Consider the following 18,724-nt stretch of genomic DNA (forward strand, 5'->3'; position numbering starts at 1 on the left):
TAAACTGCTGTTCTTTGCTTCTCATATTCAGGTCACTGACCCATGACCTCACACACCTTTTCAGGAAAACTGACCTGCAGCCTATATAGCTGCAAAGATTTCTTCCTTCTCATGTGCACAAGTTAGGATTTGTCCTTGTTGAACGTCATAATATTCCTGTTCACCTAGTCCACCTAAAGGCTCTCTAGATGACAGCCCTGCCTCCCAATTCGGTGTAATTTGAAAACTTTATGGGCAAATATTCCTTTGCTTCGTCCACATCTCTGATAAAGTTGTTGAATGGAATAGGCCCCAGGATAATTCCTTACTATTGGTACTCCACTTGTCACATATATCTAGGTAGAATACAACCCATTAACTCTCTAAGACAAATCATTCAAAAACTTTTTTACTCGTCTAGTTGTCCACTCTGCCAAACCATAACATCTCAGTTTGGATGCAAGAATATTGAGGGAGACAGCACCAAAAGCCTTGCAGACATCAAGGCAAGTGACACCTTCTACTCTCTGCTCATCCACCAATTACTTTGCTGCACCATAACTTGCATGTGATGAGGTTTGTTAGGCATCATTTAGCTTTGGTAAATACATGCTGACAGTTCCCAATGACTTCTTCTTCATGTGCCTAAAAATATCATTCCATGAGGACTCACTCTGGAGGGATTTCTGGATGCTTTCTACATTGCTTTCTGACAATTTTTAACACACATCATTCATTTCAAGGAAAAAGTGACTTTTCTAAATAGTTCACATGGTTATGTGATAGGTATTTTTATATATAGTTGATAAATCTTCTTGGATTCTTCTTTCCCTTTTTATTTCTTTTCTTTCCTATAGCATACCATTAGCAAATGGGCAAATATTTTATGGAAATTAGAGCAAAAATAAAAAGCCAGGTCTATGGATATTCATATTTCATTAAGGCTACATGTAATTAAGTGTGGCAATCTGGTGATAAAACCTTTAAGTAATGACTCATAAAGAGATAAAAATGAAGCATGTGTTTAATCAGTTTGCAGCCTTCCACAGAAGCTGGCATAGCTCAGGTGCTAATGAGACATCTGCTGTTTAGGTCACCAGAGAAAACATGCAATTCACTTATGATAAAAAAAAAAAAAAAAAAAAAAAATGTTATACAAGGCAGTAATACTGACCAAAAAAAATCTAGCTTTATTCTTAAACTTTGATAAGATTTTTGAGTAGCAATGTTCAAAAAATTATGTACTTTCTCTTACAACTTTAATTTGCACTAGAGACAGGTAACCCAACACTAATTTTGCCAAATAGCATGAATAATAGTACTAACTTGCCATAGAATACTTAAGCATCCACTGTCCTCTACCTCTGTTAATGAAAACCTAGGCACCTTTTGAGTACTCTTAGGTTGATCAGTTCCCCAGAACAAATCATAACATTTTCAATAAGAAAAAGGGAACATCTCATCTACCAGTTGTGATAATGGCCATGTTAGTGAGGAACGTATAAGGAGGTTCAGACTTTTTTGATCCTGGACCTCCAACTGGAATATGAAAATCAAACAACAAAAAAATAAAACAAAAGTCCAAAATTTTATTTCTATCTTTGATGCTAATGCCGTACACTTGTCTGAACTATTGCCTTAGGAATCATTTCCTCACCTCAAGCCTCTAAGGAGGAAGAGACAGAAAAAAAAAAAAAAAAAAAAAAAAAAAAAAAAAAAAAAAAGGACTTCCAGATAATTCAGTCTTTCCATATGCAATATTCACAATATTTATCTTGGCTTAAAACATGTTCTTCACTTTTAAATGCAACTATCTGACACCTTCCCAAAGGAAGAAAACCTCCACAATATGGACAAGAACTTCTGAACAGGGGACTACTCACACTCTTCAGGGGTGGTAGGCTTAGGTATTACTGAATATTTATAAACATACACTCGTGTATTGTGCATGAGGAATTTTGTTGTTTACACGTGGAGACTACTGTCCCTTCATGGCTGCAGACTGAACATTTTATTTTTCGGTAATGGGTTGTAAATGGAAAACATAATTTAGCGATGTAGTTCTAATATGATTAATTTCTCCTTCTTCCAGAAATCAGCTTCACAACACTTAAGTACTTAATCAATGAGTGTTTTGACTCCTTTATATTGGAACTGAAGGATGGAGACTTGATTTATAATTTAAAATTGTATCTGAATGGGTATCCTTTCTCTGAACTGTGAAAGACAATCATCTTTCTTAATGATTGTTACACCAAGAAATGGTAACATGCCAACCTTTCACATCTCCCTTGTGAGTTTATTAGATTTATTCTTGTCTTCCTTTAACAATACTAATGTGTCATTTACATATTTATACAAAACTGCTCGTTTACATTTTGCTAATTTTAAAGCCTTTTCTTGCATATCTTCCATAATTATGTCTATTAAATTTAAAAATGAATTGCTCTCTTTTATTTATAAATTAAAGAGACTGATTGTTTACTACTTCTGCAAAGTTTCAGAGTCTGCTAATGGAAGTCTGTCTTGAGGCTTATGTAAAGAGACATTTAATGTTACAACTTCACATAACATTTGTATTTGAGGTGATTAGTTTGTTTTTAAAAGTCATTGCTGCTTTACAACGTGACACATTTGGAAGGAAACATTTATGATATATAAAGGCTTGGTTTTATTGTCACTTCCAGTTGCAAGAATTCCTAGTAGCAGCACCAACGCTAATGTTATGTAAAGTCCAGACTCCTGCCACAGGCTTTTTAAAACAGGTAACTTTGGCACTGGTGGAAGATATCAGAATGGAAGAGGATGGTAACAGCAATATGTCTGCTACTAAAAAAAAGGTATGTGAGAAATTTCTATTGTCAGTTCCTCCTCCCATCAATATGCATTCATCCTATTTGATGCAAGGGTCAATTCAGTTAAAAGAGAAGTACTGTGCTCATAACAGATGCTACTACTTACAGTAAAGCCCATTGATGGAAACAGTAGACTTTTTGAGTCTCACTGTTGAAGGGATAGGGATAAAAAAGCTAATCAGGACTATGATAAGAGTAGCAGCCTTCAGAGTAGCCTCTCCTTTTGAGACCTGGGTACTTAATACACCAATATAAGAGAACTACTGAATAATTCCCACTAATGATGAACTTAGACTTTCCTTTTATTTTCTTCAGGACTATCTGGATTTAGATACTCACATTCATCTCTGACTTTAGTAACACTGAATCATCCCAAAAATCTGTAAGCTGACGGGCAATATAATGCAAAAATAGTAATGGGAGTAATGAGATAATACAAGTAATAATAATAATAATAAATCACATTTGCCATAACCCTGCAAGGCTTCTTTTTATTTTGCCTGGATGCAAAAGTTAAAAAAAAAAAAAAAAAAAAAAAAAAGGTATTTTTTCAGAATATCAGACTTAATGGCTTCTCCCCAATTTATATATTATGATGAACATTGTTCTTTTTCCAAGGACAGATGAGCTCAATGGTAAAGAATTAAGTATTGACACTTTATAAGTTAATAAAAGACCTGAAGATGTTAAGGGCTAATAAGGTGATCAAGGGACTGGAGCACTTGTCCTATGGGTAAAGAATGAGAGAGCTGGGACTGTTCAGCCTAAAGAGAAGTCCCAGGATAAATCTTACCAATGTTTAAAAATACATGAAGAGAGATTGCAAAGATAGAGCCAGGTTCTTTTCAGTGGTGTCCAGTGACAAGACAAGAAGCAATGAGCACAAACTGGAACACAGGAGGTTCTGTCTGAATGTCAGGAAATACTTTTTTACTATGCAGGTGACAGAGTGCTGGATTAGGTTGCCCAGAGACACTGGAGAATCTTCCACATTGGAAATATTCAAAAAACATCTAGACATGATCTTAGGCAAGCATCTCTAGCTGGACCTGCCTGAGCAAAGTGGTTGGACAAGATGACCTTCAGAGGTCTCTTCCTACCTCAGCCTTTTTATGATTCTGTTATGTGTGGTGGGATTTTCATTTTGTTTCCCCTCACACTGGGTTTCCATGAAGTGGGGGAGAAAAAACATTTGTTTTCATAAGAAACACAATCAGATGATGCAGAATATCCCTTTTGTAGAGAAAGCATAAAATGGAAGTTACAAATACACTTACAAATCAAAATACTAATGCTAAGAGGTACTGAACTCCAGCTGGAGATAGTTTTCATCTCACTTCTGCTGGTTTTATATTAACATAAATTTGGTAAATTCAGGGAAGTTTAAATAAATTTATCAATTGCAAGCAAGATCAGAATCAGTAAAACTGATATAATTTATTTTTCCTTTTATATCCCAAAACAGGATGTTTTGATTGAGTAAAGATTTATACTTTTATGCATTATTATAATTTGCTTGTATATTTATTAGATCTCAATGCACTTCTATGCTGTTGCCTCAGTTTGAAGAAAATATGCATATATATTTAGAGTTTCAGTTCATTTAGAATGAATACAGATATACTTCAATCAGTGTTAAAGCTTTACAAACAAATAAAATCACCTTGGTATCATTACTTGATCACTTTAAAAGATATTTTAAATCACCACGAATCCCCTTTTTAATTAAGCAGTTATTTTAGTAACTAATATCAACAAACAATCATTCCACAGCTGATAAAGGTATTTTAAGCCTTATAACACTTTATTTTTCTTTGCAGTTTTAAAATAAAATATGAAAACTTTGTAAAGGAAGAGGAGCTACAACCTGAAAGAGCAGACCTATACAAGCAACAGGTCCTTGGCAGTAGCCCTAATGGTTTCCTCTGGCTAGAAGAAATCCGGAGAAGAGGGAAGTTTTCTCCTTTGTAGGAAAGGATCCCCAGGGAGCAATTTGTTGGCACTAATGTATGAATGCCAGCACATCAGAAGGTTTTGTATTTTTTCTGATTCTTAAAACTCTGTATCCATTTCAGGTCATGTCAGGTGTGTAGGAAAACGAGTATCACCAGACTTTCTATCTTCTCTTTGCAGAATAGAAATACTGGCCTGCTCTGATACTACACGATAAGTTACTCTGATGAATGGAAGCATAGGAAAATCAAGTGTAGGAATACCAGCTGCTCCACAGTGTCAGGATTCATCTGGCAGATCACCTACACCTACCAGAGGAAGGTACAAATATTCCAAAAGAGTGAGGATTTGAGCAGCAAAATCAAGATTGTAGAGCACATTTTAGTAATCTAGTATACATTGTCCACAGAACTTTTATATGAACTTCACTGCTCTTAATAGGTACTGTGTGCAGGTCAGAGAAGGGATGAATGCAGTGAATATTGTGTGGCAAATAGATTTGTGTTTAAGTAGTGCTGAAAGGCTGTGAAATAAATATTGCAACATGGTTTGCTTCAACCATTAGTCAGGAAGATGTAGAGCTTAGGGATATGGTTTAGTGGGGACTGTTAGTGTTAGGTCAGAGGTTGGACTTGATGATCTTGAGGTCTCTTCCAACCTAGAAATTCTGTGAAGGACCTGAGAGAAGGACTCAGAGAGAGCTCGGAGCAGTGTGGAAACAGCCCATATACTCCTGTGGCTAGGGACCAGGCTTCATTCCCTAGATCAAGTCAAAGAGATGCTATGAGAAAAACAGCTACATAATTCTGTTTTAAATTATCAGGATGAAAAAAGATTCTATAAACCTTCAAAACAACATGTCAATATGATTCCTTCAGTCAGACGTACCTTTCGCTCTCAAAAAATTGTACATTTCAAGAATATTTAAGAATTTAGTATATGATATATGTATAAGTATATGTATATGTAGTATATGTATAAGTATGTATATATAGTATGTATATATATGTATATATGTATATAGTATATGTATAAGTATATATATTAGTATATGATATATGCATAAGTATATGATATATATGTAGTTATAAGCCTCTTAAGCAGAAAAGGATCTAACCAACAACAGACCATCTAACCACCATCTAAAAAAATATGACTGAGTACCTGTATTATTAGGAAATCATTTGACTGTTTGTTCACAAAATAACTGTAAGCAAATTAATGTTCATTCTGCATTCCTTTTGGTAATATATTCTTATAAGGAACGGACTCTCTCACGTATGTATTTGTGTGTGTGAGCATGTATCAACAAATATTGCAAGCCACATTCAGTGAATAAAGAAATCCAAGAACCTGATGCAAAAAGATTGGTTGTGGTTGAAGAGAAACAACAACAACAACAAAAGATTATATTTCTGTCCCATTTTCACAGAAAATAATGCAATATGTTCCAGTTGCTCCTGGGTGTCATTGAAATTCAAACAGTGAAGATGAGTGGAAGAACGCAATAAAATAAAAGAAGCAATCATATTTAACATTAATAAATTGGCAAATAACTTTATCTTATGTGTTAAATATGTTGTGCACAATTGTCAGCAAACTGTAGAAAGATACATCTAGAAAAGTTTGGAAATATTTGCATGAAATAATCTTTTTATCAGGAAGAAACCAACTGCAAGAAACCAAATATTTTTCACAGTCATGCCACTTTTGACAAGTCTTTCATCATGAAGGTGATCCAAATCCAGGATGGAATTACTGCCCAGCACCAGAGAGAAAAATACCCAGTACTCTGATAGCCAAAGGTCATTGAAGGCCTCAGTGTGGGAAATCACATCAGAATTTGAATTTACCAAGATATTGATTTTCAGCACTAGCCAAAATGAATGCTCAGGTCATGAGTTTGGTATTCAGAAGATCTCAGTTTCTGCTCAATGTGGAATGGGAAACATTTGGAAATATTAAGTGTCTTATTAAGATTACAATATCCTGAGGAAATGTGGCCCTTTCCCAAGGAAATCTGCTAAAGAGATAGAAATGGATTTCAAGTGTCCTAAGTTATACATCCAATTCCTTAAAAAAGCCATTATCTTTCACAGCCTTCATTGACTGTGAGACTTTTTAGCCTGTTTTTCATTTTTAGCTATCAGTTTCAATGTATTATGCTTGATTCTATTGCTTTTTTCAGTTAAGACAATTGCTCTTCATTTCTGGTATTTATGACTGTCTACTGTCTCCAAATGTAGCTCAGTCTGTGCCCTGCTTTCTCAACAAGATTCATACTCAAAAGATACTTTTGCATAACATACTGAATCCCACAAAACGACTTATATCTGGTGTATTTACTTTATATTTTTCCCATACAGGTAGTTACTGATAGCCTTGAACAAACCTCCCATTTAAATGAAATTTTTCAACTTGTTTTCTTATAGGCATATATCAGTTCAATTGGACACTGTTTTTTAGTCTTTTCCTTCATTTTGTCTTCTATAAGTTCTTTAACATTTAAGTCTGTGAAACCCACAAGAATGTCAGAATGATATTTTTCCTTTTATGTTTATTATCCTCCTGAATTTCAGATGTCATCCTGATGACAGTTTGACAGTGTACCTAGAGCAGCAATGCAATCATTTGCCACTAACTTCACAAGCTGATAGAGTTGAACTACCTGAAGCTATTACAGAATCCTCTTTGAGATGTTTCTACTTCTACAGCTCTGTTATGAGAACATAGAGCAGAATTTTTAAGATTTGGGCCACTCCTTGAAAATCCTTTGGCACTGCATTTGAAACCAAAAATCAGTGTCAATTTACCCAATCTGTTCACAAGCACAATGTTGATCAGGTTTTTCCAGAAGTAGTTACTTCTAGTGCTACTATGATTTAACCTGTCAAGCAGCTAAGCACCACGCAGCCATTTGCTCACAGCTGAGTGGGAAGCAGGAGAGAATCATGGGGGAAAAAAGAAAAAAAAAAAAAAAAGTAAACCAAAGTAAACCTTGTGGGTTAAACTAAAGACAGTTTCATAGGAAAGAAAAGGAAGGGAAAATAATTATAATAGTTATGATAAAGGAATATTCATAATAAATGCTACACAATGCAATTGCTCACAACCTGCTGATCAATGTCCAGTCAGACCCTGAACAGCACCACCACTACACACTCCCTGGCCAATCCCCCCCCCCCCCCCCAGTTTTATTGCTCAGTGGCCCTTTGGCCACTTTGGGTCAACAGTCCTGGCTGTGTCCCCTCCCAGCTTTTTGTGCATGCCCAGCCTCCTCGCTGACAGGGCAGCACTAGTACAGAAAAGTCTTTGGCTCCATGTAAACATTGCTTTGTAACAGCTAAAATTTGGTGTGTTATCAACATTATTCTCATCCTAAATCCAAAGCACAGTATCATGCCAGATACTATGAAGAAAATTAACTCTATCCCAGCTGAAGTCAGGACAGGCGCAAAACAATCAAGAGGATATTTACATGATCCACTCAAAGCTGAAAATTTCTTTGTGACAGATACAACCTCTGGATAACCTCCAGAGTGGGCTGGAAAAATAATTTGAGGTATGTAGAACTGCTATCCAGACAGAAATAACTGATTCTAACCCCCAATTATCTGAGATAAATCTAACCCACATATTTGTTCCATTGCAATCTTGTCTCCCACAAACTAACACAAATAAAATATATACCTACAATGATTTCTTACAGGAAACACATCTCCTTGTGAGTATTACAGTGGAGATCAGGATCATTCAAAAATCTTATTTAACTACTACTCTTTTCTACTCACACAAGTTAAATAAAAGGAACATTTTAGGAATTGTGAATTCTCCTTCTTTTCCCATACAGAAGTGCATTGTAGCACATACTTCATCAGCTAACAAAGTTTGGTAGCACATATTCTATCAGCTAACAAAATTCATCTGGTCACTGATGGACATTTTTTTTTCTCTCTTTTTCTATCAGGAAATACTATATTTCAAGGAAAAATTCTCTTCCTTGTGAACATGCACGCTACACACAACCAAATAATAGAGGAAGCTCATATCATATCCTGGAGTTAACTAGGATGATGATATGACTGTCTGCATTTGCTTTTTCCACAATTCTAACATTCTTAAAATCACTGCTTACTGTCTCTGAGTACATGAAGTATCTGGCCATTGTACTCCTGCCAAGCTTTGAGATTACAAAAGTATCAACAGAAAAATACAAAGTGAAGGGAAGTCATCTGCAACCAACCATCAAGAGACTGTTTTTGTAAGATGCCCTACATTTGCAAATGGGATTTTTATAGTTCTCACTGCAACAGACCACAGCTGCACATGTTCAGCATCTCAATCGCTGAACACCTGCTGCATGTGAGCAATTGGTTATTTAATAATTAGGCCTTTTTTTTGTTGTTTTTGTTTGTTTGTTTTGTTTTTTGGTTGGTTGTTTTTTTCCCCTCATAAATTGTCTGTTAAGGCTTATTATAACACTACACATCACAGTCAATCTTCAGGTGTCGAGGGAATGGAGAAGAGGAGATAGATATAAAAGAGAAGCAGTTTTAGCAGAATCTCTAAAGGAAAAGAGAGTTCACACTTCAGGAGCAACATAGGACAACTGTAAAGACAAACAGAGGTAGGCGCGTATTCCTGGAAGGTAAGAGTAGCAACTCCCTACTGGGGCCACCCAGCGCACCTCCCCCCCCCATGTGCCCACCTTACGTGAAGGAAGCACAGCCAATGCCAAAGGAAACCATGACTGCATTACAATTGGCTGATGCAGGTCCAGGTACTATTCCCTGCCATATGCTCTTATTCCTATCAGTGCAAAAGAAACACAAAGGGTGTTTCTTGGTTCTCCTTTTCCCTGTTCCCTGTGGTGGTGTTGGTTTAAACTCCCAAACCCCTACCCAACCCATTCATTCTTTTTTCTATGCATATTAAAAAAACAGGGGGGGAAGGTATCACACTAGGCATGATGCTAGGTATCACACAAATGACTAGCATACTTCAAGATTAAAGGAACAAAACTGAAGAAGTTATCTTTATCACTGTGACCTTTGAACTACAACACACTCCAGGCAGAATGAGTATGAAGAGACTGAGGTACATGGGATACTGTCTTACAGAAAAAAATATTCATTAAACTAATCAACCCCCTCTCCTAATATATCCTTAGGCAAATACCTTAATCTCTTTACATTTCCCCTTGTCCTGGTTTCAGTTAGGACAGTTATTTTTCCTCCTAGTAACAAGTAGGGTGCTATGTTTTGGATTAGGATGAGAAGAGTGCTGATAACATGCTGATGTTTTAATTGCTGTAGAGCAATGCTTATACTAAGCCAAGGACTTTTCAGCTTCTCTCTCTGTCCTGCCAGCGGGCAGGCTGGGGGTGTAGCAAGAGCTGGGAGGGGACAGACCCAGGACAGCTGACCCAAACTGGCCAAAGGGGTCATACCATCTGACGTCATATATAGGGGTGGCTAGCTGGGGTGGGGGGGTGGCTGCTCAGGGTTGGGCTGGGCATCAGTCAGTGGGTGGTGAACAATTGCATTGTGCATCACTTGTTTGTACATATTATTATTATTTTCTATCTTAATAAACTGTCTTTATCTCAACTCACAGGCTTCTTTCCCGTTTCTCTCCCCTATCCCAGAGAAGGAGGGGGAAGGGTGAGCAAATGGCTGTGTGGTGTTTAGCTGCCAGCCGGGTTAAACCACAAGCCCCATCAATAAAACTCGGTATACTTTCAGCCTCTCTTGTTCTATTCTGTTTATTTAGATTGCAAACTCCTGACAGCAGTCATTATGTTTTTACACTAAATGCCCAAGAAAACAAGGTACTGGTCTTCATTAAATTAGACTTGTTATGTTCACACTGAAAATAGAATGGAAGCAATTAGTACTAAAAATGCATGCTTGCAGAATTTCTTGTGATAACTTCTCCAATTGTATAAGTGAACTTTAAAAGAGCATCATGTTATGAATAAATCTAATTATTTTCTCAGACATTAACTAACCTAAATTTGTTCTTCCAAACAGGTGTTGGCATGGGTATCCTACTGCTCTGAAAGTTCTGAAGAATTCAGTTTATTAGCTCTGATTTATCTATAGTCTCCTTGACAAAAATAATTAAAAGCTCCAAATTCAAAAACTTCCATGCTCAACCAAAACCTCCATTCATTTAGTCTACATTTCCACCAAAAAATAGGTGTGTGAGGATACGTTCTGCAGTTCTGGCTGCTCAGTTAAGCATCCCAGCCTTCCTGACACCATGTTTTTCTCAGGTATTATGAGACATTTCCCTGCTTAGCAAGTCAGACAAAGACAAATTTTAGGCTTTTTGGGTAACATAATACATATAACTTTAAATATTAATATGCAGATTCATTCATTTTTATTAATATCCCAGAGTGATAAGTGCCTAAAATAAATAGCTATTTGCATAATATTTGTGCTCAAATTTGTGTTATAAATTCTTAAAAATTATTTCTGCTATTATATTAGATTTTAAATTCCTAGTGTCAAGATCTTTGGTTTTAATTTTCTTTCCAAAAATGGTTTGATGGGTGTTTTTTCTCATATATATATTTGCCATAGTTTATTGTAAATTTATTTGCATTAGTTTATTGTAAATGATACAGTCTTCAATAATACAAAAGGTTTCAAGAATGTTGATGTATTTTCTTGAAATATCTGTGATTAAAAACAAGTTTTAAGATTTGGGGTTTTCTTGTTCTTTGTTTGTTTGTTTTTAAAACATATTTCAATAAATTCCAAAATAATTGTTAAAAAGTCTTAAGCAGCTGCCTTACTCTCAAGGTATAATTTTTTAAAAGAAATCAACTTGAGATCACCAAGTTTAAAAGAAAAAAATATATATACGAGGTCCACAGATGTTGTGACATATGTGGAGGAGAGAACAACCCAGCATTTTGAACCATTGACAAAGCAAGTCATTACATCTAGGTGAGAGTTTTGCCTTTGATACAACATGTTTTTAAACATGAAGACTGTTTATATTGCAAGCTGCAGATGGAGACAGAGGGATCAAAGCTCTTCAGAAACTGATCATTATTTCCAGGTATTTTTCCCTTTCTTATTCTGTTTGCTTATGTTGTGTGTTATTAGCATTTCCTTTCTTGGTTTGTTGTTTCTTTATTCTGGGTCAAAGGCTGTTTGATACTAATTCAAATCTGTTTGGATTCCTCATTTAAAAGTTTGTTTCTTTTTACTTTCCCTGGACATGTTTAAGGTCTGAGACTAACGATGAATATGGCTGTGCGTAGTGCATGAGGCAGACCTTGTGTTAAAAAGAGAAAGGAAGGACCCAAGAATAGCTTTGGACTTCATATGTATAATATTACTATAAAAACAATGTCCTAGAGACAGGAAAGACTGACAGTAATCAGGCAAAAGAATGATTCAAACAAAGAAGAGAGAAGGAGGCAGGGAAATAAATAAAAATTTTGCTTTTAAGCAAAAATATATAAATGTTTTCATAAAGCGTTTTCATATTAAAATGGATATGGTAGTCTCCTTTTCTATTTTTTTTTTTTTTCCAAAAAGTAATTTCTTTTTTATGCAAAAGAGATGTTTTGCTTACAGGCAGAAAGCAATGAAAAATGAGGACTGAAGGTCTTTATCATCACTTTGATTTGGTGGGTGAATTTCAGTTATCCATTCTGTTCGGACACTGGCTTACATACTTGTTAATTCTTTCATTGATAGAAAGTTCTCTATGAGAAATAGCAATCTGCCTCTTTATTTATTGCTTTCTATTTTCCTCATGCAGAATTATTTCCAGTGATTAATCCTGTTTGTCACAAGTCCCTAGATTCCTGCAATTTCCTTCGCCAGGTAGAATAAAACACGGGCACAACACATAGTGCCAATGAAAAGTTGCTAACAGAGTGAGGGCATGTACTATACTCAGCTGCTTGTTAACTAGAAAAATACATACATTCTGCAAATGAACATTATATTCAAACCTGGGGATGGAAGAAATTTGATTATGATTCTTAACTACAGAGATTGTATCATGTTAGTTCTAAGCAAGTTAACCTCTGCCAGTTGCCTAAACCAACTACATAAAATACAAATCATATGATCTTAAAGAAAGAAGTAGAGCTAAACAGTCAGCATATGTTCTTGTGAAGAGAGGTAACAGTATTCAATGAATTTTTTAATGGAATAAAGTCTCTTCACACTGTAATTTACTGCAGTTTCAATATCCTGTCATGGCATTAACTTATATAGACCTATGTCTTAGGAAGCTTGTAAGCCTTTTGTAACCCTCAAGACAATTCATTCCCCAGCAAGGATCCAATTTATGAAATATATTTCTACCTCAACCTTCTGAGAAGGATGGCATAGTATAAGACGCTAAGAAAGACACTGGATTTGCCACATATCCATAGTACCCTAAGGTTATGCACATTATTAGAATGAATATCCCATTACCAAAATTTAGAGATATCTAATCACCAAACCAGCAACATTTTTTTTATATATATGTAAGTGCTTCAGTTTTAGGTATTATTTTTCCTTTTGGCCAATACCACTGCACAAAAACATTCCTTTCCCACCAGCCATTTGAAAATATATTGCCTTTTGTGTAATCATGTATTTTTATCTAATTTCTGTAAACTTTCTCAGAGAAAAAAAAAAAGATTTTATCCAAATATTTTTAGTGAATGAAAATGTATGTTTTACATTAATTTGAGAATGTTAGGAAATGCATTTTGTGATTGGAACATGCAGGACTGCCACTGCCCTGACACACAGAATGTATTTTGCAGACAGAAGCCATATAATATTGGCCATGTAAATCTTTGGTTTGTGCTTGTACTAACTGTTTTTGCATCTCATTACCGTAGCAAACATGCTGTGGAAAATTGCATAAACAATATAACTTGTGGTCCCAGAGAAATTACTCAAGCAGGCTCACAAACAGTGATAAACACAGGGAACAAATATCATTATCCAGCATTCTGGTCCCAAATGGAGCTTATAGATCTTGAAGTGGCAGGTTTTTTTACTGTATAAGTTAAGAATCACATGACAGAAGAAGGCTAAACATCAGGAGCATAAAACATTAATTGCTGACTCTGTGCATTTGTAAATGAAACACAGCAAGCAATATTCCCACTTAAAATCATTATGGCTTGTACTGACAAGTTTGGCAAGTTCTTTTTGCAGTTATGTGCAGTGACCTTACATATATTTATACACACAAGAAGCATGTTGATCTGTTAGAACACGTCCAAAGGGCCATGAAGATGATCAGAGGGCTGGAGCATCTCTCCTATGAAGACAAGCTGAGAGAGCTGGGGCTGTGCAGCCTAAGGAAGAGAAGGCTCTGGGGTGACCTTATTGCAAATTTTCAGTACTTAAAGGGGGCTTATTAAAAAGATGGAGAGCAACTTTTTGCAAGGCAATCAGATAATGACAGGACGAAGGGGAATGGTTTTAAACTAAAAGAGGGGAGATTTAGATTAGGCGGAAATTTAGATTAGGTGGAAATTCTTCCCTCAGAGGGTGATGAGCTACTGGAATAAGTTTCCCAGAGAGGTTGTGGATTCTCCATCCTTGGAGGTGTTCAAGACTAGACTGGAAGAGGCCTTGGGCAACCTGATCTAGTTGGTGGCATCCCTGCCCATGGTAGGGAGATTGGAGTTAGATGATTTTTATGGTCCCTTCCAAACCAAGCCATTCTATGATTCTATGATATAACTACTGTATGTTACAGGTGCATGCATGTAGCAACTACATGTTTCCAAAAGTAAAATGTATTGTATATACTGTTAATCCTTGCCACCCTGGAGCAGGGGTATTTATTTTCCAAACTCTGAGCTGTGTTGAAAAGAGTTACTACTTCATTTCTGCAGCAGCATTATTAAAAATAATAATAATAATAATAAAATAGATAAGTAAGTAGATAGATAGACAGAAGGAGATGGACTATGGACTTCTTCTTCTACACTAGAAATAAATAAATAAATAAATAAATAAAGTAACACTGATTACTGATCAGGGACACTGAATCCAGGAACTTCAAATAAATGCCTAAAATACCTCCTGATAAAAGATAAAAAACATGTGTTAAGATAATTGCCACATCTTCCTGGCAGCCAGTTCACATAAACAAATGATGGGCATTTGGCAATCCCTGAATTGCATGACAAATGAGCTATATTGGATGACTGAATGTTGACAGTACTGGCTGTTAAATGTGATCACAACTCCAAGCCAAATATCAGCATCTTCATTTGGCCACACTGGAAATGTCTACTGCCAAATTTCCAGCTCTTGCAAGACAATGCTAGCAATTTAACCAGAAATTTAATCAGACATCAGGGAACTAAAGATTTGATTTAGAAGTCAAGTAGAGATGAGTATACTGAAACACAACAATCATGGCCTTTGACTTTTATTGACTGTCCTTAGGTTGTTTGCACTTAATAGTAACCAAGCAGGATGAAGTTCCTGGGATGAAGTTCGCTTGAGTCATATCACAGCCTTCTACAGGTGTCTACTGAAAAGAGAACACGTATTCTGAAAAAGACATCTAAATCACCATCACTGTACTACTGATAAATATGTGCACTTCCCATATGTAGAACAAAAAGAAAAACTTTGAGTCATATTGAAACCTTCACTGGCCTTCCCTTTCTTAATCTTTTAATCCACTCTTTCATGAATAGTATAGCTTATCTTTCTGAAACATGCCACTTCTGCTATCTAATAGGATTGACCTTCACTACCTTCAAACCACATATACTCTAAAACATGTCAAGTTAACTTTGGACAAAAATTAAATTTAATTGAACAGAAATCTATTTTAATGCTTTTCATCTGATGCTAGTAAAAGCACTCGATATCTTAAGAGGCTGGGACACTGACCCTTTGAAACTAAATGTACAGTGAATCATTACATAAATATAAGAAATATTTCACTTATGTGAAAGCTGAAACTCCAGACTTTATAGTATTGTACCTGGGATCTAGATCTTTACAGTCAGTGAGCTTCTTGTGTCATTTACACAGTGGTTTCTCAGTAGTCTTCTTCAGCAAGAGAAAAGAAAAAAGGTGAAAAGAACTGAAGCCAGTCTGTCCCTTAAGCAATGTCAGGTACATACTTCAGATTACAAGAACAACCAAACACGTGGCATAAAACTTTACTTCCACAGAATGAATTCTAAGAATCAAATCCCTAGTGAAGTGGTATTAATCTAGCTCAACTAACACTAAGAAACAAATATTAGTTTACTACAGCAAGGGTTCAAGGCAATTTAAAACCCAGAGGATAAAATTTCTGTATAAAGATGCCATTCATGCCTCTCTACTTTCTGGTTCAATGGTCCAAGAACAGACAAAAGGACTGTTTTGGGTTCCTGTTTTTTTCGTTGTTTTTTTGTTGTTGTTGTTGTTTGTTTGTTTGTTTGTTTTTCATTATAAATTCAGGACTGAATGTTAAACAGGGATAAGTTGTAGAAAAGTTGTAAAATATATGTCCATATCCTACAGGTCCCTAAAATACATGAAGGTTGTGTGACTATCTGCACCTTAACAGTCAGAGAACATCTTGGTGTATTACACAATGGTGTGCTGAACTTTGCCTATATGTATGTCTGGTTTTCCCATGAAAACACAGTTCATATCCCAAAATCTGGATTTTGGGGTATGATTTGTATTTCATCTAAACCAACCATCAATCATTGCACTACTGCAGGATGACAAAGCATTTCACATGAAGGTCATGTTGCCTACTAGGCTGATTGTAATTGCAGTGCAATTCCCCAAATAAACGTGACTGAAATGTTCTTGCCATTTATTTTAAGAGTAACTCTTAAGATATTAACAGTGTGACACTCTACAAGCCATGAGTTATCTGCACTTAATTCCATCAGATGTGATTGATGGAATTCTCATATGGGCTGGATGAAAAACTTGGCCAAGGTAGTTTTTACACTCCGGGGCACACGGGCTGATTGTAAAACCCTCTTCTAGACTAACAAATACCTTATTGACACATAGAACATTCAGGGCAATAAAAATATATCTTGTTTATCACTGCTTTCACAGCATGCATAGATATGACACAAGGTCATTCAACCATAGTAACATTAGACAACCATTTATGCCAGCCTAAGCTACTGGTAATAATGCAGGGCCCAGCTGATAACCTCTACACAGACATGGAAGATTGCATTTAAAATAAGGTGTTGCACGTTCTGATTATTTTTAATGCATGTGAAGGGAGACCAGTTATTGTTTTATATTATATTTTTGGAGAACTTGATTTTAATTGAAATGTGTTCCTGATAAAGGGGGGGTTTAGTATTATTACTGAAGTTTCTTACCACTTTCTCTTTATAAGCTGCTTGTGTTTTTTCCAGCCTGTGAGGTTATGGGCTGAAGTTTTGAAGTTTTAATACTGAGATTATGCCTAAGATTGGAACAAATACTCCCTCTCCCCCTCTTTTCCCCTGCATCCCTCACCCCTCCACCCCCACCCCAGCTTTGTAATTTCAAACACAGCAGATTGGCCCATTTTGAAATAATCTTTAAAAAAAAAAAAAAAAAAAACCACAGTAGTTTCTCCTTGGTCTAAAGGCACAAATACTCATGAGAGATGCTCAGCAAGACTTCAGCATCCTTGTGTTTTGTAGCAGGATTTTTGAGTTTGTCTTGTGGCTGCCATATATGCCAGAAATGTACTGTTCTTATAAAAAGCCCATGAAATAGTTTAGGCCAGACAGAGCTTCTGAAGGGCATGCACTTCAACCCTTTTCTCAAAGAAGAGTCATCTTAGAGCATCCTGCCACAGCCCTGTCCAGTTAAATTTTGAATATTTCCAAAGACAAATGTTCCACAGCCTCCCTGGGCAAACTTTTCCACTTTTTAACTAGTCTTCTCTAGAATTGTTCAAGTCCAGGTTGGGTGGGGCTTTGGGCAACCTTATCTAGTGGAAAGTATCCCTGCCTATGACAGGGAGGGTGGGGACTAGATGATCTTTAAGGTTTCTTTCAACCCAAACCATTCTATGATCCCGTGATTTTTTTTTCTAATATCTAAGCAGAAATTCCCCTGCAGTTGCTGTTTCTTGTCCTTAGCCTTCTCTTCCTCTAGCTGAGCAAACCAATTTGTCTCACCCTCTAAAAATGCTTCATATTCTACAGCCCCTAGCACATCTGGGTGTTTTCCACTGGTTTCATTCTAGTATGTCAATGACATTCTTGTACACAGCCTACTGGCACTCTTGCTAGTACAGCTTGGTATGGAGTTGGCCTTTGTCACCACAAAGGCACTTTGATGACACATTCAATTTCTTGTTTACTGTCTCCCCATGTCCTTTCTGCCTTATATCGAGTTGGAAATCAGCCAGTAGAGTTGCATAGGGTTATCCTTTCACAGGTGCAGCGTCTCCCATTTGCCTTTGCTGAACTTTATGAGGTTGCTATCAGCTCATTTCTCCTGTCTCTTTAGGTCTCTCTGAACATCATCTTTACCCTCCAGCACATCAAACACTCCCTCCAAACTGGTATCACACATAAAATTGCTGAAAGTGTGTTCTGTTTCATCATCCATCAATAGAGATTTAGCAGTATTAACCCCACTATCAACATCAGATAAATTCCACAAGTCACTGGCTGCCATCTGGATTCTGCATTGCTGGCCCTAACCCTTTGTACACAGCTGATCTGCTAGTTTTTCATCCAGTTTTGATTCCATCTATCCAAAGTTCCTCCATACCTCACCCATCTGACTAGAAAGGAAACTATGGTAGACCACACAGAAGGCCTTACAAGAGTAAATGTAGACACTAACAATAGCTCTCCCCTCATCCACAGAAGGGATGAGAGATATCATAGAACATGTGCCTGGTTGGTCAGGCACAAACTGAAGTCCATTTCTGTAGTTCAACAGTACATACTGTTGAAG

General features: G+C 36.4%; 1 protein-coding gene across 2 annotated transcripts in view; it reads right to left on the minus strand.

Annotated features, from left to right (window-relative positions):
- The window catches only part of LOC118167734, a 296,070-nt gene that overhangs the window by 19,381 nt on the left and 257,965 nt on the right, over positions 1-18,724 (minus strand). The window contains exon 6 of one of the 2 annotated variants that reach the window (XM_035327496.1): positions 1,336-1,518. The exons of the other annotated variant lie outside the window; for it this stretch is intronic. Coding sequence (XP_035183387.1) covers positions 1,417-1,518 — 102 coding nt within the window. The 3' untranslated portion in view covers positions 1,336-1,416. Of the gene's footprint in view, positions 1-1,335; positions 1,519-18,724 lie in introns of those variants that run through there. 2 annotated transcript variants of the gene reach the window in all.

The sequence above is a fragment of the Oxyura jamaicensis genome, chromosome 5 (assembly GCF_011077185.1).
Source record: "Oxyura jamaicensis isolate SHBP4307 breed ruddy duck chromosome 5, BPBGC_Ojam_1.0, whole genome shotgun sequence".
NCBI classification, from domain to species: Eukaryota; Metazoa; Chordata; class Aves; order Anseriformes; family Anatidae; genus Oxyura; species Oxyura jamaicensis.